Source organism: Carettochelys insculpta, chromosome 12 (assembly GCF_033958435.1).
Source record: "Carettochelys insculpta isolate YL-2023 chromosome 12, ASM3395843v1, whole genome shotgun sequence".
Classification (NCBI taxonomy): domain Eukaryota; kingdom Metazoa; phylum Chordata; order Testudines; family Carettochelyidae; genus Carettochelys; species Carettochelys insculpta.
The window spans coordinates 25,842,665-25,867,798 of NC_134148.1; the positions used below are offsets into that span (position 1 = coordinate 25,842,665).

General features: G+C 42.5%; 1 protein-coding gene across 1 annotated transcript in view; it reads right to left on the reverse strand.

The window, feature by feature from the left end:
• Positions 1 to 25,134, reverse strand: part of ATP8B4 (ATPase phospholipid transporting 8B4 (putative)) — a 154,015-nt gene that overhangs the window by 121,163 nt on the left and 7,718 nt on the right. Inside the window, exons 4-5 of the mRNA XM_075007201.1 lie at positions 5,355 to 5,468; positions 2,895 to 2,993 (exon numbers count right to left, since the gene is read on the reverse strand). Coding sequence (XP_074863302.1) covers positions 2,895 to 2,993; positions 5,355 to 5,468 — 213 coding nt within the window. The remainder of the gene's footprint in view (positions 1 to 2,894; positions 2,994 to 5,354; positions 5,469 to 25,134) is intronic.

The window sequence follows — 25,134 nt, forward strand, 5'->3', positions numbered from 1 at the left end:
AACAGCACAGAACACTGAGAGCCAGGACTGGTGGCTGTAAACAAACTTTGAGACCATGGGAAACTTGGCTACACCTATGATAAGTGATCATCCGTCTAATTAAAATAATGCCAGATTATGGAGGTTGCCAGACCACAGAGTTTGCCAGACAAGAGAGTTATGGATGAGAAAGATTCAACCTGTACGCTATCTTGGAGAACTTATTATCTCATACTTTCCAAGATAAACCCAACCGTCCATTTTGAATAGATTAGTGCTTGACCTCAGCTAGAATTAGAAGCCTCAAATCTCTTCATATGAAATAAAATATACTACCTTTCTAAGGCAGTATTGTCAGGCTACATCTATGCTGTGATAAAAGACCATGGCTGGCCCAGGTTATCTGAATCTGACTGGGACTGCAAGGCTATAAAATTGCAGCATAGACTTTTGGTCTCTGGGGGTACATCTACACTGCAATTAAACATGCACATTTGGCCTCTGAAAGCTAACTTGGGCTGTGGGGCTGTTTAATTGCAGTGCAGATTCCAGGCTCAGGCTGGAGTCCAGAGGTAAGACGGTCCCAAAGCACTACGTAGGATGATCTAGAGCTTGGATTGCAGCCCAAGTCTAAATCTCTTCACCACAATTAAACAACCCCCATCGCCTAAGGGTGGGCAAAATATGGCCTGCCAAAGTTTTGGATCTGGCTGGCCAGCATCCCACAGCCCAGAGAGACGCTTGGGCAGGCTCCCTGCCTGCTTCACCCCCATATGCCACTCAATGCAGCTGGCTGCTGGAGCCACGAGGGTCTCTAAGCCACACACACCCCTTTCAGGGTGGGAGCTCTCCACATGCTGCCCCCAACCCCAGAGCAGCCTTGCAGCTGCCATTGTCTGGAAGTCATTGGGAGCTTCCCAGGCCATGCTTCTGGCACAGTAAGTGCACAGGGACCCCTCTCCCCACCCAAAGAATGCATGGTGGAGAGATGCACACGGCCTCAGCAGCCAGACACTTTGAGTGGCATATGCGGAGCATGGAAGGCAGGGAGCCTATGGGCCAGGAGCCATCTAGGTTATGTGCCTCCTGGACAGAGCCTGCACCTGGCACCCTACCCCAACTCCCTGCCCCAGGTTACAACTCAAACGCTGCTTTCTGCACCCTGTTCCAGATCACAACCCTCTCCCAGACATAGGGTGACCACATCTCCCTATCCCAAATACAAGACAGGGAGATGAGGGGGCCGCTCCTCCTGGCTCCACTGAAGTGCAGGGAGCCAGGAACCAGGCAGCAGTCATGCAAGTGGGCTCCCAGCTCCCCGTGCCTCAGGGAGCCAGGAAGGAGGTGGCAGCTACCGGTGCTCCCCCAAGGCATGGGGAGCTGGGAAGTGGGTGGAAGCCACGCAGGTGGGCTCCCAGCTCCCCACACCTTGGGGAGCTGGGAGCCAGGCACAGCCATGTAGGTCCAGCTCCCACGAGCTTTGGGGAGCTGCTAACTGGGCAGCAGCTGCCCCTCCACAAACACAGGGCAATTATTGCATTTTGAAAATAAATCAGGGCGCCTTCCTGGCTCCCAAAATATGGGACTGACACACCAGAAACAGGATGGATGGTCACCCTACCCAGATTCTAAACCCCCTATTACAGCGGTCCTCCACGTCAGAATCCTGTCCTGCAACCGTACCCTCTCCCAGACTCTGCGCACCCCAGTCCCCTGCTCCAGGTCACAATCTCCTCCTTCACCCAAACTCCCTCTGGGAGAGCAGAGAACAGAAAACTGGGAGTTTTGCTATTGACTTAATGCAGAATCAGTCAGTGTCGCCCCAAATGTTTTACCATAATAAAAATCAAAAGATTTTGGTCACGATATGGGGAAAATTAAAATAAAGTAATCCTTCCTGGACAGGGCTCCCTCTCCTCTGCCGGCCTGCCTGCCACCAGCCTGGCTGCAGCTGCCAGCCCCTGACAGCCAAGGCTCTCTGGTCCAGCAACATCCACGATCCGGGAAATTGCCAGACTAGAGAATTATGGATTTCAAAGTCTCAACCTGTATTTATTTTTGGTATTTATTAATTTTAATCCATTTGTACAAGATTTGGGACAAGGATTTACCCCTATCAAATCTATCATCTGTAATCTTCTGAGCAGATCATTATAACGCTGTGAATAATAGTTACTCTGAGGCTATGGTTCTACTACAGCACTCTGTCAACAGAAGTCACCATCAGAAGAGATTTCCTAACAAAGCTTCTGTGCAGAGAGTGCAGCCGCACACAAAAGCCAATTTGGAGAGATCTCAGCTCTGTTGACAGAGCCGCCAGACTGCTCAGCTGCTCTATCGACATAACAGGCACCCCAGAAGCATAGCAGATGGGGCTGTCCATTGTTGTGGAAGCCCTGTCTGTCGAGAGAAGGACCCCAGCGTGTCCACATAGAACAGAATCTGTTCTGTTTTTTTCCCAACAGAATCTGTTGACAGTAGCATTACGCCTCAAAGCTTTGAGGCAGAATATTGACGGTGAAAGTGCTGAATTCTGTCCAGATTCTGTCAACAGATCCCATTTTGTGTGTGCATGCTCCACAAGTTTTGTCAACAAACCTGGGGTTTCGACAGCAAAACTCACTAATGTAACCAGAGCCTGACAGAATATGTAAGAGAATGGGAAGATTTCTAAATATGTCAGACTGAACAACAACAGCACATCTACCAAACATATTTTTAGACACTGTGCCTTTTAAAGACATAAATATGCTTGAGTCAAAACAAATAAACAAAGCTTCCTTGAGAATACTTATGCCCCTTCCACACAGTATGGTGATGGAATCAACACATTACTAATATGCAACGTAATAATTTATGTAACAGTGCATGGATGTCTGAAGACTTTGTAAAGGCAAGTTATTATAAATACTTACATAGTCATCTGTGGCATCTTTCACTGCAGTAATGGTAAACACCATCACTAAAGGCACAATGGTAGTAAACCAAGACAAGGAGGATATTTCTGGGATCAGCTACAATATAAAATTTTATTAAATACTTTAAAAAAATCTTAGTGAAATCTTGTTTGCACTAATTTAAAGTAACTAATAATTTTCACAAAAATCAGTACTTCAATAAATAAATCTGATACATTTTCATATAATTAATACACAGCAAGGATAAAATAGAACCAAATGGAGTCAGGACCATCCTTACCCATATGCAAAATATGCAGCTTGGTAGGGCACCAGAAAATACGAAACACCACCTATCTTAATATCCATACCCACCCAACTCTTCATATCCCTGTTCTGCAGCTCTGCTTCTCCAGAGAGGATGTAGTTAACTTAAAAGTGAAAAAGCCTGCCAGACCTCTTAGCAGTACACTTAACCTGCGAAAGAGCCATTCAGGTAGTAATGAAGCCATTTAACAGGCATATGCCAACTCCAGGTATATACTGTCAATTTCTGCATTTACTATGGTAGTCGGTCTACAACAGGGGTGTGCAAAGTGTGGAGCTGGGTCCCCAGAAGGGGATTTGAGGAGGGATAATGAAATTTTGTAAGAAGGGCACAGTATGATCAGCTGCTGGGTATCAGGCAAATCCATCTCATTAAAAATGTTCAAATATGTTGCTGTTTTATGTATGTATATTCACATTTATATACCAATTAATAAAGTTGATGCATTCTACACACTTATTTTCTTACATGTGCCAAAAGTTTTTTTCCCCAAATGAACATAACCAAAATTTCCATTGGTTTGGACTATGTTGGGGGGCCCTGCTAAAAGTGGGGTCCATCGTAAAAAGTTGGTTCACTCCTGGTCTACAGGACATTAGTTTAAAATATTTCATTAGTGCATTGTTGAAGATTATAAAAGCACACCTCTCAAAAAATATCTCCCTTTCCCCAGCCCATGCCTGTCATCTGGAATAGGGGCACCAGTTTAATAAGAAAGCGTAGAGTCCCATAAACCCTAAGGATGACACTGAGTGGAGTATTATGTAAATGAACTGCCAACAGGGGATGAGCTGAAAGGCACAGAGAAAAAGAAAAACTAGAGAGACCCTTGGGAAGAAGAGTGGGATAAATATGGGAGAGAAAGAATAAGAGTGGATAACAAAATGAGAGAAAAATGGTGAGAGAGAAAAAGAGAGGCAGAAAAAATGAAGCAAAAATAGAAATCAAAGAAGCGAACAACGAGAACAGATATGAATAACTCAGCTTCAGTGACAAGTTATCATAACCTATCAGATGAGATTATGGCTCAAGTAAGCAAAAGCCCATAAAACAATACACAGTATAAGATGATAATGTATGAACTAAATAGCAGAGAGTAAAAACCCCAAATCCATTTTGCCATGTATATGGAACCATAAAGAATTCAACAGAAGGGAAAACACTCAGAAAGAGGAATACCTCCAAAAAGTGAGAGAAGTCTGTTGAGGTAATATCTTTCATTGGACCATCTTGCACTGGTAAGAGAGAGAAGCATTTGAGTTCAGAGCTCTCCTTCAGGGTCATCATCTTAGAAGGTCCAAGATCTGAAGAAGAATTCTGTGTAACTTGACAGCTTATTTCCATCACCAATAGAAGCTGGCTCAATAAAAAATGTTACCTCAACCACCTGGCCTCTAAAATCCTGAAACAAACAGGGCTATAATACTCCTGCATTCAAAAAGTGAGACAGAACAGAGAAAGGGGTCAGCCAACAAAAAATGAGAAATTAGACAAATAAACAGCAGGAAAGATTTTTATTTTATTGAGATTTTTTTAAATGTTTTGTGCCAAACCTGCATATTTGACTAGCGGTTAATTTAAATATAAATGCAAAAAGTCTTCCAACATTTTGGACATGGGATTCATTGCTAGAGAGACTCTAATCATGAAGTTCTGACTAGAGATGTAGATTCTAAGTTACACAATTGTTTTCTATATCACTTCACATACTTTAGGCATTCTTCAGTGATCACCAGAACTGTTTTACTTACCCAACTAATTTAAGTTGGAGAAAAAAAAAAAAACAGATCAGTTTAAGTAAAGTGAGATCTAACCTGGACCTTCACCCACACCTCAAACGGCATCTAATCGTTTGAGGAAATGTCCTAACAAAGTTGTCTGGCACTCCTGCTCCCTTCTCTGCCATACCACATTGTCCCAACTGGCCCTCCTTCACCCCTTGTCATGTCCATTATCTTGGAAATGCTCATTAACCAACCAGTTATTTACAGCTATTTGATAGTTGTCAATCAAAAGGAACATTTTAATAACCAGGATATCTGCTCAACATAGAACAATTTTACTCATTTGCTTGGTACTGTAAGTGGCCATTGCACTGGGGAGACCATTATCAAACTTTACTTCAGAATAAAAAGAAAGTTATACATCACCTGTAAAATAAGGAGGAACAGGAAATAAGCATTTGCAACCCTCTGGAACTGTTCAAATAAGTTAATTGGCAAAAAAGTAAGAATGTTGTATTTAGACGTTTTGATGCGATTGTTCTGAAAAATAACAAAGACGTAGAGCCTGTTAGAACCAGCAGGAAAAAAAAAATCTAAATTTATACAAAAATCTACTTTAAGTTTGGAACACACAACAGTAATGATACTTAAAATTAGAAAATCATCTTGTAGCATCTCAACTTTCTTACAATTATTCCTGAAATGGTTGATTATGATTATTAAATTATTCATAACAGAAGTTCTAATTTTCAGTAGTGTTTTAAATCACTTTAAAAAATCTTTAGGCAATAAATGGGAGTGTCCAGATTCTTTCTAAGCTCTTCTTTCAGGAAGATAAGAAAAGTGTGCACACACTTGGACAAAGGGTGAATTCAGGAAGAGTTATACACACATACACTCTTTATTCAGCAGCAATACCTAATAGTGGGGGGCGAGAGAGGATCTGGAAGAGGATTCCAATAACGTTTTCGTGCATTTCCCACAGCAGAAGCACAGAGGAAGAGGATATTAGTGTAGGTGAAGGGTAAAATGCAAAACCATTAGCAAATTGCACTAAAATGTACAACCCTGTTCAACACAACTTACATTTAGCTTATTTCTTTTTGAGAGGATTGCAAAACCAACAAATAGAACGTATTTCACTTCTGAATCATAGAATACTAGGACTGGAAGGGACCTTGAGAGGCCATACAGTCCAGCCCCCTGCCCCAATGGCAGGACCAAGTAACCCATCCCTGACAGAGATCTATCTAACCCATTCTTAAATATCTCCAGCAATGGAGATTCCACAACCTCCCTTGGCAATTTATTCCACTGTTTGACCACCCTGACAGTGCGGAACTTTTTCCTAATGTCCAACCTAAACCTCCCTTGCTGCAGTTTAAGTCCATTGCCTCTTGTTCTATCCTCAGAGACCAAAAACAACAAGTTTTCTCCCTCCTCCTTATAACACCCTTTTAGATACCTGAAAACCGCTATCATGTTCCCTCTCAATCTTCTCTTTTCCAAACTAAACAAGCCCAATTCTTTCAGCCTTTCTTCATAGGTCACATTCTCTAGACCTTTAATCATTCTTGTCGCTCTTCTCTGGACCCTCTCTAGTTTCTCCACATCTTTCTTGAACTGCGTTGCCCAAAACTGGACACAATACTCCAGCTGAGGCCTAACCAGTGCAGAGTAGAGCAGAAGAATAACTTCTCATGTCGTGTCCACAACACAGCTGTTAATGCATCCCAGAATTATGTTTGCTTTTTTTGCCACAGCATCACACTGTTGACTCATATTTAGCTTGTGGCCCACTATAACCCCTAGATCCCTTTCTGCAGTAGTCATTCCTAGACAGTCTCTCCCCATTCTGTATGTGTGAAACTGATTGTTCCTTCCCAAGTGGAGCACTTTGCATTTGTCCTTATTAAACTTCATCCTGTTTACCTCAGACCATTTCTCCAATTTATCCCAATCATTTTGATTTATGACCCTATCCTCCAAAGCAGTTGCAACCCCTCCCAGCTTCGTAGCATCTGCAAACTTAATAAGTGTACTTTCTATGCCAATATCTAAATTGCTGATGAAGATATTGAACAGAACCAGTCCTAACACAGACCCCTGCGGAACCCCACTTGTTATACTTTTCCAGCAGGATTGAGAACCATTAAGAACTACTCTCTGGGTATGGTTATCCAGCCAGTTATGCACCCATCTTATAGTAGCCTCATCTAAATTGTATTTGCCTAGTTTTTTTTATAAGAATATCATGAAAGACTGTATCAAATGCTTTACTAAAGTCTAGGCATGCCACATCTCCTGCTTCTCCCCCATCCACAAGGCTCGTTATCCTATCAAAGAAAACTATCAGATTAGTTTGACATGATTTGCTCTTTACAAATCCATGTTGGCTGTTCCCTATCACCTTACCACCGTCCAAGTGCTTGCAGATCATTTATTTAATTACCTGCTCCATTATCTTTCCTGGCACAGAAGTTAAACTGACTGGCCTGTAGCTTCCTGGGTTATTCTTATTCCCTTTTTTAGAGATGGGCACTATATTTGCCCTTTTCCAGACTTCTGGAATCTCTCCTGTCTCCCATGATTTTCCAGTGGACCTTGAGATTCTGATTATTCTATTATCCTACTATCCATCTACTCAATTTTGCTGTTTTACTACAAGTTTTCTCCTATGCGATAAGTGAGATTACTTTTACAATAATATTAATCAATAGCACTTCAACAATTAGATAATATGTATCACAAGTGATACTTATGCAGCACAATGTAACACATTATATTTGAAAGCCTGTACCACAGTATATTGTTCTTTCAAAACACTAACAAACTAATATCATGGTTAAATTTTAGTCTATAGCAACAGCTATGTAATTTAGAGTATCACCTCAGAAAGGTCTATCCTTTCAAGTCATGTTGATTTGCAACTAATCTGAAATTTTCCTAGTAACCAAAAGGAAAATGCTTTGTAAGGCATGTTTATCATTTGCTGCTGGTAGAATGTTATAAGGCAAAAATGAAAGTTCACCTGAAAGTTGTACTGCTCCAACCATTTCCCCAAAGAGTCCATTTTAGTTTCCAAATATGCATCTTCCAGGACATTGGTATGCAACACACTAAGTCGTATAAGAATGGTTAGAGAATACATAGAAATGCTGTTACAGTGCTCATTGAAGTCCACTAGTGGACATTCACCAGATTGTTGTGCTTTGGTCAACCCCATGAATTCCATATGCTCTTGGATTTCTGGGTCTGAGCAGAGTCTAGGCACTGTGAGTTTCTAGGCACATTTTTAAGGTAAAGATCCTTTGTCTAGGACTGCTTCTGAGATATAGCGCTGTGCAGTCCTAGGCCTAGGAAAACTAGTGCTGGCTCTTCCAGGCCTGCTGACGAGAGGACAAAGAAAGCCCAGCGACTCAAAGGAGACTAGGGCTCCCAGGCCCTGCTGCTGCTATTGCAGTATTGGCAGGTGCTCTGGGCCCTTAAATAGGTGCTGGAGTGCCACACTGCATGCTCCGTGAGGCTCTCAGAGCGAGGGGGGGCTCTATGGGCCCTCCAGGCGACATGTAGGGCTGGCTGCCCAGGCCCTGCCCATTCTATGAGCACAAAACTGGATCTGCCCCCACCACCACCACACACAATTTGTCCTGGGGCTCAGAGATTGTCAGCTCTCCTGTTATCAGTAACAAAAAGAGCTGAAAATATACAGGGAGCAGATTGTCATTTTTACAGAGCTGAGTTTCACAGTAGAACTGTATACAGTAATTAAAAAAAAAGTTAGAGGAGTGTCTTTAAGAGGTCTGCAGAAGGGTGGAGTACATACATCAAGAAGAGAAATGATACTAAACAGTGCATTATCAAGCTGATAAAAATTGGTGTCTGATATTAGGGCTAATGGATGAACACAATGAATGGCTGTTCCACCCATCACTAGCTTAGTGGGTGCTGTACAAGAGATTTTGGGGGGCTCTTTTCTCACTGATAGAAAAGAGAAAAGGGAAGGAGTGAGTTTCACCATCATGGATGCCTCTCTCATCTTCTGGACCCTGGCATGCAGCTCGACACCTTTGCACCTTCTTCATCCTAATCTTTAGGGCTGTCCTGACTAGTCCATACCAAATAGAGACACCAAGACCACATCACCACTGCGCCAGCTACAGCTAAATCCCTAGCACCACCTGGGATGTGAGACTGGCCATGTCTATACTTAAACCCTACAGTGACTCAGATGCAGTGCTGCAGTTGCACAGCTACAGTGCTTCAATGTAGATATTCATTACAGCAACATGAGGGGTCTCCCACTGCTATAGTTAGTCCCTGAGAGGCAGCAGCTAGGTCAGTGATAGGCAGCCTGAGGGCCACATGCATCCCATTGGGGTTCTATGTATGCCCCACTGCAGGCTGCCAGATACCACTGGTTTCTATTGGTGTTGTTTTCTTCCGACCGGTATTACTAAAGTGACGTGCATGTGAAGCAAGTGCACATGAAGTGACATGCAAGTGATTTCACACAACCTGAGTTTAAGAGCCAAGCACTCCCTCTGCCTCCAATGAGTGCCCTGTCACAGTTCAATCGTCACACCCTGCAAACTCTAGGTTCACATGTGCAGCTAGTAAAACTCCACTATCGTGGAAGGGAGACTAGGTTACAACATTTTTGGTGTGTTCTTTTCCTTCCTGACTTCATTTCTTCTCTCTCCTGGTTTTCCTTCTTTTTTATGAGAGTCTTGACTCAGTGTTCGTCTATACTACCACTTAAGCCAACGTAAGCAAAGTCACTCAGGTATAAAAAAGGCACCCTCCAGAGCAACACAAATTGATAACACTAAGGCAATGTCACACCACGTTATGTTACCAGGAGACACTCTCCTGTCAGCATAGCACATCTTCAAAGGATGTGTTACAGCAGCACAGTGATATTAGGATAGCTGTGCCAATGTAGTGCAGTGGTATAGACGAGCCTTCAATTGGCCAAAGCTACATATTTCGCAACACTGATGTAAGTCTATGAGCAGAAAAAAAGAGCTAAATGCAACAGCATAGAGAGTTAGATGCTTGTATAAATCTGCCAGGTCCTGGAATGGGTGGGAAAGCTGTGAGCTGCCCTTAGGGGTGACACGAGGAGCACAAGGTGACAGATGCTCCCCGACCAAATGCCGTGGGTGGAGGGACACAGTGCCAGCAGGAGAAAAAGTGAATTAAACCTAGCCTGCTCTGCTCCACGCACCTCAGCTTCCCGCCTCCACCACTGCTGGTGAGTGTGGAAGGCCAGACCTCCACATAGCCCCCAAGCCACGTCACTTATTGGAGGACCCTTAGGGGAAAAGGGAGGGCAGGGGAAGAGCATGGAGAGAAGTGGGGGGAGGTGATGGCATGAAGAGAAGGGGCAAGGTCTGGAGTGAACTGTCCCAGCACTCCCTGAATAGCAGTGGTGCATGGAGGAATCACATGGGGCGGGGGGTCACATGGCTGGTACATCTCCCCATGTCCCTTGTCACAGAAGTCCCTGGCTGTGCTTGTTGTTTTCCAGCTGCAAGGGTGCACATAAGGTCAGCATCAAAGGCAGAAGCAACATTTTATATCTTTGTTTTTCTTTTCCCCCTCATTTTGTGCATGTGTGCATGTGTGCTTTTTAAGAAATGGAATTCAGACTTTAACAACAATAGCTCCAGCTTATGTCAAATAATTTCTTCTCTCTTCCACACAAGGTCAGTTATTACTATCATTAACATTTTTAATACCACTTAAAAGAGAGTCAGACTACATGGGTTTCCTTCTCAAAACTCTTTCCAGCTAAAGGGACAAAGGATGTTATTAAAATCAAAGACTTACTTTCTACTTTATATTTAAATTCCGTGGCTGTTTCTCCTTTTTTCCTTTGTATCTCTAATGAAAGGTTAAAAAGTATTTTAATGCTGTGTTTGCCATGGTACTCAGCAGGCTGACAGCTCCATATTTTAAACCCTGAACCTTGTTTAAAACTGTTTAATATTGGAGCATGATGGAGCCATGTTAACATCTTTATTCTTTGGGTCATAGGGCCTGCAGTAACAGAGAAGACAGATAACAGAGGGTAAGACACTACTCAACAGGGGAGCACTCCAAGGCTGGATTGAGCTAATTACCAATGACAAGCAAGAGGTGCTGCAGCAGTGAGCCACACAAGTTTATACTAACATTTCCCAGAAACTGCCTTCTCTTCCTTGTCACAACCAGACTAAGGCACATGTGTACTAACTATGTTCAACAAGCCACAGTAGCAAAGTATGTTTAGCAAATTGTGGTAATACAAAGAATAAATATGTTAATTAGTAAAGATAAATAATGTTAATAAGAACAGAGAACTTTCTCTAGTTCAGCTTACGATATTAACTGATTATCTCAAAGGGCATAGCCAAGAAAAAAAAAAGGTATCCTTACCTGTAGTACTTAGTAAACTTGATTTAGAGATTTTTGGAAAATGTCACCAAGTAGCAGAAGAATGTTTTCCATATTTGATTGTGTTTGAATTAGGTTTACATTTTTCAAGCTAGAAAAATATTCAACTCTATGGACATTAATTCAAATCAACTAGAACAGTCACTTTCAGTTTTTTGAATCTATGCATGTAGAACATGAGTTCTTAGGAGTCTAATTTCCTACACAGGGAAACATGGTTTACAAATATTTTCTAGCCACATTTTCATTACAAAAAAATATAGCCAGTATAGTTAGTCCTGTACAATTCTATGCGTACAGCTTCATTTAATTATCATTCCCAGTTCCTAACTGTAATTGAGGTGAAAGTAAATCATCTTCAAAGTGAAAGTTGTCTACAAAGCTCTGATTTTGACAAATTCCTTGAAGAACAAATTAAATTTCCCTTTGAGGCTAATTTAACAACTGTAGAGTGTATAGTCTTCAAGACACTCTAAACAGCGCATGTAGTCTAAAGATCTTCCCATACTAACATGCAATTTTTTCATTCAAGGGTGACAGAGCTAGAGAGGAAGATGAGATGCGTTAGTGCATCCACAAATAATTGATATACGTACATGCAATAAAAGTTAAAGCATCAACCTCTCAGTGCCTAAAAAGAAATGTATTCTTACTCTCTTACCTCTACCTAAAAAAGAGATAGGGAACATTTAGAGCCAAATTCAGGCCTGGTCTAAATGAGTCTCACCTGCTTTCACCATGTCTGATTTTGGGTTCACAGAACATAATTCAGCTAAATCAAACAAGAGTTTGCCATTGGCAGCATTTTATTTCACAAATGGCATCCAAACTTGCTAATCCATCATTTTCAATCTTCAACTAACTGTAATGATAACTTTGAATTATAGGAGAGACTGCAGCTGACAGTAGCTGGGGGAGTTCTAGGAGGGTCTATACTTCAGGAGACACCATCTTTCCCCCTGACTACCTAGGAATCAAGGGACTGCGCAAGCTATACCACTCGTTGGATGGTGCAGCAAACTATCCCCTGGGCCACCTGGACAGTTCCATACTTAGAAACAGATGGCAGAGTCATCTCACCCACCCATCTCTATGCTATTTGCTGCTCTCTTTGGACTGACTTGCACCAGGTACCCTAGAAGTGAATTTTCTCCAAGACTAAAGGACTTTTAGGCTACATCTACACGTGCAGCCAACATCGAAATAGCTTATTTCGATGTTGCGACATCGAAATAGTCTATTTCGATGAATAACGTCTACATGTCCTCCAGGGCCGGCAACGTCGATGTTCAACTTCGACGTTGCTCAGCCCAACATCGAAATAGGCGCAGCGAGGGAACGTCTACACGTCAAAGCAGCACACATCGAAATAGGGATGCCAGGCACAGCTGCAGACAGGGTCACAGGGTGGACTCAACAGCAAGCCGCTCCCTTAAAGGGCCCCTCCCAGACACAGTTGCACTAAACAACACAAGATACACAGAGCTGACAACTGGTTGCAGACCCTGTGCCTGCAGCATAGATCCCCAGCTGCCGCAGAAGCAGCCAGAAGCCCTGGGTAAGGGCTGCTGCCCACGGTGACCATAGAGCCCCGCAGGGGCTGGAGAGAGAGCATCTCTCAACCCCCCAGCTGATGGCCGCCATGGAGGACCCAGCAATTTCGACGTTGCGGGACGCGGATCGTCTACACGGTGCCTACTTCGACGTTGAACGTCAAAGTAGGGCACTATTCCTATCTCCTCATGAGGTTAGCGACTTCGACGTCTCGCCGCCTAACGTCGAAGTTAACTTCGAAATAGCGCCCAACGCATGTAGACGCGATGGGCGCTATTTCGAAGTTGGTGCCGCTACTTCGAAGTAGCGTGCACGTGTAGACGCAGCTTTATAGATATAGTCCTTCCATAGAGGAGCTGGTGAAAAGAATGAGTCTTTGCATTATCGCCCTTTAACACAACCTGACCTCAATATCTTTATAGCACTACACGCAACTCTTTGTACTCAGGTATTTTTTAACCCTTAATTTTGTCCTCACAAATTTTCTAACTTTTATTCCCTAGATAGTACTTAACTCTCATTCCCATTTGTCAGAGAGGCTGAAATACATCAGTAGGCTAACATAATCCAATGAACATTGCAAAACACATTGAGATGAGAAAAGAATTGAGGATCATAAACCAAAAGGTGACTTTAGGCTTACAAATACCTAACTGTGAGTCACTGATCCAACTAAAATTTACCCACATGCTTACAATCACTCTAAATACCTCTATATTTACACCCTACCTACTACTGCACAAAATATGCCTTGTGAGATATCACTTGAAAACTATCAACTCACTGATCATTGCCATATATGTATACAGTATGTATTAATGGTTACGGAGATATGCTGGAGTCATATCTAAATAGGTTTAAGCCAGGAGTATCAGGTGGTGTTTGTTGGGAAACAGATCTGCCCTAGATAAAAGAATAGGTTTGCTTCTCTGACCAGTCTGATCCTCTGGCAGGTACAATTAAGTTATATTTACATAAAGGCAGTAAACAGTGCCACCAAACGAATGAGGGGGTGGCAGGAAATTGCCAGAATTAGCAATTTACATTTTACAAACACCAGAAAGGGAAGAAACTGTCAAGGAAACTCCATGCTATCAAAGTCCATGTCACCATCCTCACAGCTTGAATGAACTGTATGTTGAGTGTTGACCCTCAGAAAAATCAATGTCAGCAGTTTACTGTTGTATAAAAACAAGGAGCTAAACCTTGAGTGTAAGCAATTGAATCAACAGATTGTATACAATACTACAAAACTTCATAGAGCGAAGTCTTTTCTCACACACTGGTGATTAATATAATCATGATATAGATATAAACACTAGATGAAAGAATATGGACGCTTAATGATATTATACCTTTAAGCCTGTGGTCAAAAAGGGATTCCCTCTTAGACAGGAAATAAATCATCCACCTGTCTCTTATGTATATTAAGCACAATGAAAACAAAACAATGGAAGCCCCATATGCATACAAGGTGATAGAATACCAACAGGAAGGGAAGAACAATATGAGGTCATCTTGCCTCTTGAAAAAAAGAAAAAAGATATTGAACTTTGACAGTAATAAAAAAAAAAGGCAGAAGCCAACTTCTTCCATCTTTAAACAGACACCAGAAACCAGACTTCTTACAAGCTGAAAAAGATGGGTGCTACGAAACTGAACATAGCTGAGAGACCTGTTTAAGTACTCTCCTTCACCTAAGATGACAAAGGAACCAGCATTTTGGGGCTTCTGGAGAAGATTCTGACTGAGGAGAGGGTCAGAGACCATCTTGATGGAAGACTGTGGCTGACGAAAGCCAACTTGAACAAAGCTGATCCCCTGATAGATTTAAGTTTTAGACTTTTCGATACCTAATTTCACACTTATATGGTTGAGTTCCTTTCTAACTTTATCCCTTTTACTTGGCATCACTTAACCTATGTGCTGGTGCCCTAGACAAGGCCAGTGCCAGCTCCATAGTTTAAGTGCTTCCTCCATTAACAAGAGTTTGATGAGATACTCTCTCCTTCTTTGGTGCAAACCTCAGCAAATGGGGCACTTGTCAGTCTGGTGCCCTTTCCCCACTTTAAACAGACCTCACTGGGGCTTCCCTTAGGTATAGGCTTCCCACAAGCAGTGCAGGATTTAAACCCCTAAGATTACAGCACGTGCTTTGAGGAAATTTTACAGGAGAAGTAACCCCCAAATGTAAACTTCACTAATATTTAGTTAACTCTATGACCTATAACACTAAGAACTGTAACTACAACAACAACTGGCACTAGGGAATAGAACCAAGAAACATGCTGGCAAAGCAAGAGCAAATAGCTCCAACAATTGTCACTGGAGGTAAGAAGGAACTTGTATACCCAGTGTTCAGCTGGAACAGGCAGCAGGGAGTTCATTATAAACATCTCATCCAAAGAACAGCAGCTGGTTCTACCATCACACCTGACTGCATAAATCCTTAAGCCTTCGGTCTTAGTCTCAAAGGAAAGCATGCTACCGATTGAATCAATGTGGCACTTGGTACAGACGCACATAATTAAACAGTAACTGATATCTGATTGTCCCCTCTATGGCAAATGTATTAGGTTTCCTGCTTTTAATAATCTAAAAACGTTAAACTGGATGGTAGAAAATATATAATAAAATACTGCAAGTTAACAAAGCAAAGGTCTCTTCTTTACGGCATAGAAAGGGGAATTTTTCCTTTATTTTATAAAGGAGAGATGTGAACAGAATTTGAGATTACTTTGAATGGTGGCTGCAGAGGAAAATAATGAGAATAAACTATATGGTATTATTTTTCATCACTGCATACAGAACTAATGCAGTGGAGAGGAATAGATCACTGTGGGCAGGAGAAGAGGCGGGCAATTTTTAAAAGTAATTTTATTATTTGGTGACTCTGTGAAGCAAGTAATTTCACAATTAGTAGTAAGCTGGGGCTACCAAGGTACTTGATGCTGAAGTAATATTACAAAGTATTACATAGGTTTTAATACTTAGCAACACTAATCTCCAATGCCAGCTACAGACAGAATCAAACTAATGTACTCATACTCATTTTCCAACAATCAAAGAAATTTGAAATTGGTCTTTTATACTTGAAAGGACTCTGTAAGCTTGCCTATATTTGAAACACTGCTGCTACAGCCGAGTCCCTGTAGCACTTCAGTGGCGGGCAATAGTAATAATAATTTTGATGGGGGGGCAATAGCTTTTCATGAGCGCCCACTCCAAGAATTTGGTAAGTGGTCCAGATCCACATTTTTCTTTGATATTTTAATAGAGAGGATGTGGAGTCTGGGACAGAGGTTGGGCACAGAAGGGAGCTCAGAAGATGGCATGGGGATCTGTGCAGGAGTTTGGGTGAAAAGACGGGGTTGTGACCCGGATCAGGGGATTGAGGAGTAGGAGGGGCGAAAGGTCTGGGTGGGCGTTTTGGTGCAGGAAGATAATGCGACATGGGGCAGAGCTTTGAGGTGCAGACTCTGGCCAATAGGCACTTGCCATAGGAGGTTCCCAGCCAGTCACGCAGGCCCTTGGGCAGGCTCTCTGATTGCCACACAGCCCTACAGGTCACTCTGAGAGGCCAGATGCTGCAGCCAGTACCTCTGCACAGAACAGCACTCCCTCTGGGGGGAGAGGGACAGTGGGTCTCCACACGCCTGAAAGTATTGCCTCTGCAGCTCCAATTAGCCAGTTTCCAGCCAATGGGAGCTGCAAGGAGTGTCCTGGGGCTGGAGACAGTGCGTGGAGATCCCACCCCCAACAGACAATCTGCACAAAGAGAAATGCTGACCCCAGCCACCAAGCACTTTGAGTGGGATGTGGGGCTACATCAGCCAAGAAGCCTGCTCAAGGGTTCTGCTGGACCAGATCCAAATATTTGGAGAGCTGGCTCCAGCCCACAGGCCAGATTCCCCTTCCTCCCTCTGTCAGTGTAGACATGCTGCAGCAATAGGGGAGGGATTCTCCCATCAGCACAGGTAATCTACCTCTCCAAGAGATGGTAGCTAACTCAATATTACCACAAAGGAAATGGAGGTAGCAAAGAAGGGGATGATTACAAAATCTGCTGTGCACTGAAAGCATATAAGTATGTGTGCTTAATACCAATGAAAACAAAACAAGGCTCTGGGTTATTTAAACATTCTCCTGCAATGTTGAAAACCAAAACAAACAATATTGATATGAGGACAGTGTGTGGGAAGGAATACAGAGAAACTGAATAGCTGAAACAAGAATGAAATGCACAGGTTCTTTTCATTTTCTTTATTTGAATTTTTGTAAACAAAGAATCTACAAATCCACATCCAGTACTCTAGAATACTTAGTGTGCTTTGTAACATATACTGAAAAATTTCCATAATGAGATCAGGAAATAGATTTTCCTCTGTAGCTAACATCTTGGTCTTGAAACTGATATAATGTTGAAAATTCAAATTACTTTTCATCATAGCAGAATCTTTTCTGATATAAGTTTTAGGCTGACATCATGTCTTTATTCATTCTGCAATTAATATAATGATAAGCTAATTCAACTGAAGTAAGTCACTATTAGCAAGGGGTTCAGCAAATCACTGCCACAGATTCACTATGGGATTAATCAGGAGTGAACCCTAAGATCTCGTATTTTTTCCAAGAACCCTAATGATAATATCAGAGAAAGCAGTATTCTACATGCTATATGTGGAGAGCGTAACTCATGCTGCAATTCTCCTAAGGGGTACTTGTGTTAATAAAACTATGATAGTTTTGCCTAAGCAATATACAGTGTGAATGGCACCACAGCCCTAAGGGAGAATCAGGATTCGGTATAACTTCCAGGGTTCCCCTTTTACCTAATTTTAGACGTTTTCATTTCTAAGCACGTAGGGGCATTATTCATAAAGGACACAAGCATTGTTGGGATTTTGGGATGTGCATACAAGGCTTAATCATTGTATTAAAATGGACAAATTTTAGTCAATAGAGCAACTCCCTGTATGTATTCAGAACAATATCTACTTACTTGAGAGAGAAAAAAAGTTATACTGCTTTTATCTCCTTTCAGCCCTACGGTACCAATACAGTTCAACAGGAGAGACAGCTGGATTTTATCATCTCATGCATCTTCAACAGAAGTCTCAACTCCAAAAGGTATCGTCCAGGAGTGGATGGGGACAGAATGTGGTGTGTAAATTTTTATAGCAGGTGGCCGTGTACATGTCATTAAAGAATAAAGCATAACTCTCAGATCCCACGGCTGACTCTTAAACCCTCTCTCTCTTGTAAACTAAGCATAACTGATCCACAAATCACTGAGAGGCAGAACAAACATAGACATGTATTATGCCATTTTTTCAGTCACAGCAGAAGGTCACCTTGCACCATTAGTTTACACTAGTATTACCACTCTCTCCAGGTACTTTTTTGTAAATGTGGACCACCACCACTCTGCTCTTCCCCACACCCAAGCTCTCCAGCTGGCACTACTCCCCACCCTGTTCAACCTGGTCCTTTCTCCCCTCCCATTGCCCCTCTCCCCCAGCATCCCTGCTGTCAGTGGCCATTCCCATGCACATGGGGGACCCTGCTGCCCTACACCTCTCCCTCCTCCTATATGCCCTCTGTGCCAGCTCCCTGGCAGCCCCCAAACCCGCGCATGCACTGGGCTCTCCTGACAGCATGCAGGGCAGGGGAGCAGTGTTGTACAACACCAATAATGAGGTAATGCCTAGATGTGCACCACCAATATGAGGAAAGAAGCTAGATATAAATATAGTAAACAGTCCAGAGGTGTGGAAGAAGATATGGGATAATTAACAAGAGCACTGCTTGCAATGTTTATTTAATATGAAAGCAAATAAAAGGAAAATGAATGCTACTCTTGGAGTACCTGTACTATCCTCCTTTCTAACAACTCAAGCTAGCGAACACGCTACCATGCACATTGGCCACACACAGCTCAGCTTTAAGAGGCAGGGCAGCCTATGGGGAGGGTGCATTTGCACACACCCCCTCAGTCCCCCCACATATGGGCCTGCCCTCAGTATCACACAGGGGTTGGTATTACCAGCTTTTCTTTCCAAATTTAAAGAGAAGCAAATATCAAAATAGAATCAGCAAAAGTTTTGGGGTGAGGAAAAGTTTTGAAGCAGAAGCTCATGAATGCTGGACAGCTGATTGCAGTTTGTTCTATTGAATAGAACACTCCTACTCCTTTTTATATTCTTACCACTTGAGAACACTATTTCCACACATGACTGGCATACTCCAGAAAGTACACAAAACCATTTGGGTTGTAAACAGAGGGGCCGATAGCCACCACAGGCCCCAGATTAAGGTGTGAGGTGGGCTAGCTCCATGCCCCTGGAAGGGGAGGGCCTTGGGTGGAAGGCTCACTTCCCTCTCATGTGGGCAAATCTAAAACTTTATGCTCCCCAAGCTGATTTATGAGCAGGGTGGCTGCATTTGCGAGTTGCTTTACCAGTCAGACACTAGCTTAATATGAGAATCCTGTCTTTGGGATGTTTTTAATTCCTTGGGTCCATTCCTGCAACACCATCCCCACTGTTCTAATGGATGGGCAAGGAACATGGGTTCTCCTGAAATTTAAACTAATAGAAGCAGACCCAACCCCCCTAAACAAATTTCTTGCTCTCCTGCATACATGTTGGGGTAGGGGAGGGCAGCAGGGGGGAATTGGTAGTATTCAGCATACCAGGAAAAAAAGTTTCTGCAAGTGGTCCACCAGTTCAGATGGGGTTTCTTCTTTCCCTCTCCTGTTTGCTTTTCGCTGTGCCTTGGCCATCTCAGATAGATGGCTAGAACCAAACTACGTACCAAGAGCTCACTCCATTACTCAGTCTGTTTTCTGGGGTAAGTTCTGCAGCACAGTCAGAGTTGGGCCACCTAAGTTAGCTGCCAGTAAACACCTTTTCTGTTCTTCATCTTAGTCACCCAGTTGAGCTATAATGTCAAGTAGAGCAAAATAAGGGTCCCAGGAAGATTTTCCCCTCAAAGATAATAGGTTTTTGAATTATCTGAGCTGAGACAGCCAGACCTCTCTCTGGGTCTCTGTGGTTTACAAGTGGGGTAAAAAAAAACTGTTGTAAATGTCTGGTCTTATCCATGTTCTCTGGCTGGTTTATTTCCTCGTTCAGACGTCAACCTTCTACTGTGGTCTGACCCTTTGATTTCCTTCTGGAGCTGATTTTCTGCCACTCATCTTGGTTAGCAAGTTCCACATTGCCTAAAGCTTGTTTGGTCTCCACTATTTCATGGAAAAACTTCTGGTCTATGGCAGTGAGATTGCTAGACACCTCATCAATCTGTTTAACCATTCCAGACTGGGAGTTTTTCAGCTAAGTTTCCCAATCTGTGCAGATACTTTGTAGTTGTTTATCCACAGATTTCACTTCTGCCTGCAAGTCATCTCTGATCTCTTTCTGGCAAACTTCCAGGTTCACTTTAACTCCTTTTATGAAATCTCCAACTCCTAATTTAAGCCTTGCTTTAAATCTCACTGGTCATTTTGGATTTCTGCAAAACTCAATGCTATTGCTAATATCAGTATTGCCCCCTTATTGCCACAAGTGGCTAGGCTAAGTTTGGGGGCATAGTGATGGTCCAGTCAGGAGGAGAAATTGATGGAATCTGGCATTTTCTTTGACACAATCTTGTTTGTTTCCAAATGTAAACTATCCTGCCTCTGCAAATGTCTCAGGAATCCAAACAAAAAGGATCACTGTATTTGTTTACAGCCAGGACTGGATGTATTATGGCATCAGTGGCTCCATAGCACCAGGCTCAGAAGGGGCCCATATCACTTGCTTCCTCCTCTCCCGCAGCTATGTGAGAGCCTGCAGAGCATCAAGCATCCAGCATGGGAGCCAAGAGCCCAGGGTACCCTGGGATCTGTAGTTCCTTAGTCAGCTCCCTGTCTAGACACCTGGCCCTGGAGCAGAGAAAAAACTACATGTCCTTGGCAGCTATTAACAGGAAAAAGAAGGGGAGGGAGTGCTGATGCACAGCAGCTCCCTGTGAATGGAGAGCTGGGTGCTAGAAGGGAGTGGTATTGTAAACGGAGAGCATCAACTTGTCTCTCCAAGGATTAGAAGCCTTTGGCCCAGATATCACCCTCAGAAGACATCTGCCATGTATATATAACAAACCAGACAGCCACTGCACCTAAGGACAAATGGACATCAGGAACTGGAATGCACATAAACCTGTGGGGGAACACTTCAAACTCCCAGGACATTCAATAATGGATCTTAAAGTGGTCGTTCTCTTATGAAAAGATTTTACCACAAGATTACAGAGGGAGACATCTGAACTGGAATTCATTTGCAAGTTTGACACATTTAACCAGCAGCTTAACAGAGAACTCAATTATCTTATGCATTACAAGGGCAATTTCCCCACCTTTGATATTTGCAGGAATGGCACTCATTCTACTTAAATTTACTGATTCCATAGGTCCTCGTAATGGCAGGTGACTGCCCCCCCACCCATTTTTTTCTCCTACTTTCTTCCCTCCACTCCCCTACTATATAAACCCTTGATTCTTATTTTTGCTGCAAATCTGAGAAAGCTCATTACCTAATAAATAAATGTGTTAGTCTTTAAGTGCTACAGGTCTGCCTCTTTCTTTGGTTTTTGTTTTTGTTTTTTTTGGAAGATTGGATGCCGATAGTCTTGTCTGGCAGCCCCCAAAGGCAAAGGAATCAAGTGAACTGAGTGGGCAATGCACCTCTATCTGAAGTCTAGCAAAAGAGGTATGTGGACCCCACCAGAAGAGATTAACATAAGTAAGGGAGGAAAAGGTCTGTTAGAGCGCCTGGACAGCTTTAGATAAAGGGCTTGTCTACACTTGGCCCTAACTTCGAAGGGGGCATGTTAATCAGAGCAATGGGAGATTACTAATGAAGTGCTGCGGTGAATACACAGCACTTCATTTGGCTAATGCTCCCACCCTCCCTGGCAACTTTGAAGTGTCAAACTTCAAAGTGCTGGCATGTGTGTAGCTGCAGGTACGCCCAACTGCCTGTGCAACTTCGAAGTCCCTTTACTCCTCAAAATTTTTCAGGGAGGATTAGCTTAATGAAGTCCTGAGTATTCACTGTAGCACTTCATTAGTAATCTCCCATCGCCCTGATTAGCATGCCCCCTTTGAAGTTGAGGGCAAGTGTAGACCCAGCCATAATGTCAGGCACACAGGAGGATTTGACTCAATTTCCACTTCTGAGCAACGGCAGCACAAATTGGCTTTTCCTTTCCAGATTTAGATAATATTCAGAAAGGGAGTCTAGCTCCTAGATTTGAACATCCTCAAAATTCAGGAGTGCTCAAGTTCAATTTAGGCTGCTGTTACTTCTGTTCTCCATACTCAAATATTGACACACTGTAACTAAGGCTAGACTTACAGATATTTTGGAGCATAAGCTTTTGTGGACAAAGACCTGCTTCGTCAGATGCAAGTGGGTCTTTGCCCACAAAAGCTTATGCTCCAAAATATCCATTAGTCTATAAGGTGCCACAGGACTTCTTGTTGTTCTCAAAAGATACAGACTAACACGGCTACCTCTCTGATACTTAAGGCTAGAGTTGCTATTTACATATGCCGTTACTTTTTATTTTAATTTTTTTTTTCTTTTCAAAAGAACATAGTAATACTGCACTGGCAAATTCCCCACAGAAACAAAGAACAGAACAAAAGAACAGCAATGGCACCTGAGCTTTTCCTCATTATGTGGGACAGTCTTACTATCTTGATCTAGATAGCCTCGAATCACACAAACTGAAAATTGTTCCACTTCACTGCAGTTCTGTAACCAAGCTAGAATCAGCCCTGTGTTCTGTGCACGCCCGAAATTCCTACTGAATTCAGGAGTGCTATCCTTTTGTAACCTACTTCCTGATATTTTCAGCTCTTGTAAGCTAAGCAGAAAAATGAGACTCTCCTTTTACAATAGTAAACAATGCAACGTAGGATACACTTTGCTCCTGGAGTATTCAGTGGGGTCCTTTGGTTTTATGCACAGCCCATTAGAGGCAATGAAAAGACTATCAAGCACTTCAACTGCTGCTTTGGACAGAACTAGCTATGCATGAGGTAATTTGACTGTCTTCATAAGGTACTGGTGGAGGGAGGCAGTGTGAACTGATTGCAGACCTGCTCTCAGGGATGAGAACCTCCTTGCTCCCCAGCCTTCAAAATCATTCAAAATAGAATCACAGAACTGAAGGGATCTCAAGAGGTCCTTGATTCCAGTCCCCTGCAGTTACAGTGGGACCTTCCACCATCTACCTCATCCCTGAGGGGTGCGTGGAAGTTTGGGACACCTACTCTCTCTTTTTCCAGCAACATATACTATACTCTGTGTGCTGCTTTGCTTTCTTTCTCAGTCTCTCTGGTTTTGTGTTCTCTCACACATATACATCCACTGATGACTACAATACCTAGTGGAACTCCTTATCCACTTGTGCTAGTTTCTGAGCAGACTCTATTAGGCCTTATTTTAGGTGTGACCCCACCCCCCAGACTGTGTCTTACAACAATCTTAAGTTCAGGGAGCACTCACACTGCAGTTTTAAAGAGTTTTGTTACACTACCCATAACAAAGGTTTCACCCAGCTCTGAATATCACAATGGAGATACGTCACATAAGAATGGCTGTAGAAGAGAAATTAAATATTGCAATAAGCAGAAGAAGTTCAGAAATACTAATGAAATAAATGCAGACTTAGAAACCATGACAACCAGATACAAGAACATTTACTTTTTAAACATAATTTGGGGAAATTAATAAGGGAGTAATTAAGAACAAGCTATTTTGTTTGATAGTATCATATATCTTGAAGCTGTTTTCTTGGCCAACATGGAAAATGGTGGTGTTAGAGTGAAAATTCAAAATAGTGTAGTGATAGGCACTCTTTCAATAACATTTTAAAGTTTAGAGAGACATCTATTTCCCATCTTTTCATGTAGAATCTTTCTTGTCCAGAAACCCTTGTTGACAGGTGTATAATGGGTACAGTACTCTGACTCTTAGATATTGAAAGTATACTGCCTGACATATCAAGGAGTAATATTCTTAGCTATAGGGTGTTGGGTTTTTCCTGTACAATCCAAGTTTTTGATTCCTGCTAACTGGGTAGCAACTCGCTCTGCTGGGACTTGAACTAGCATTGTAAAAAGAGCAGTTCAGATATTTCGGCTTGGGCAGATGCTCAGGCTATCAAGTGCACCTGACTCCTAGGTCTAAGAGCCCAGGCCATAGTGTCCATACTTTTAGCTTAAGTCCTGCTAGCACAAACTTATCTACCCAACCTAGGAAGCCAGCATCCAGCTGCTACATAGACATACCATTAGAGCATTCACAGATTCTGCTTAGTACTAAAATATGAAATTTAGGATCTGCTTGTTTTGAATATTCTAAATGGTATTAATAATAATGATGTAAATATTCATGAAAAAGAAAGAAAAGAGAAAGCAAAGTCTGTTACATTTCAGACTGTGAAAGTGGATCATCAACTGAACAATATAAAAATGTCATAAGCTTCCTGGTTAAGTGAAAATATATCTCACTACTTGATGAGCAATAGAATTGTTCAACCAGATTAAAAAAACATTGTGGGACAGTTGGTGGTTTTTCCAGGAAGTATTGTAACTATTAGTTTTGGTAAACTCAATCTAAATTCAAGACAGTGGTCTACTCTTGAAGGAATACAACTGTAGCCAGACAAAGTCTCCCCCTTACAAGCCAGCTTGCTCGCTGCCCACCCCCACTGGGAAGCACACAGGGCACGGAAACGGCTGTTGACAGCACAGTCTTTGATGCCCTCATTGAGGCCCAGATGTGCTAGCTTATCGTGACCCTGAGAAGCAGAAAGTACAGATAGAAGGCTAACAGGCCAAACTATCAACAAGATGGGGGTGGCCCTCAAGAAATCACCCCAGCTGGCATTGATCGATATGATGCACACACACAACCATCCCAGAAGGGGAAGTGCCCCGCCCACACAAAAAGAATGTCCTGTACTCCTAAATTGCTTATCTCTTGTCTTACAAGTGCAAATTAAGTAAGAAATGCCCTTTTAACAAACTGGCGTCACAAAAGACAGACCAGTATGATCTGGCACCTTAGATAAGAAAGAGAATACATAACCCAAAAAGGGGTATAAAAGATGGGTCCAGCAGAACTCTAACTTTGAGTGCATTCCACCAACTACC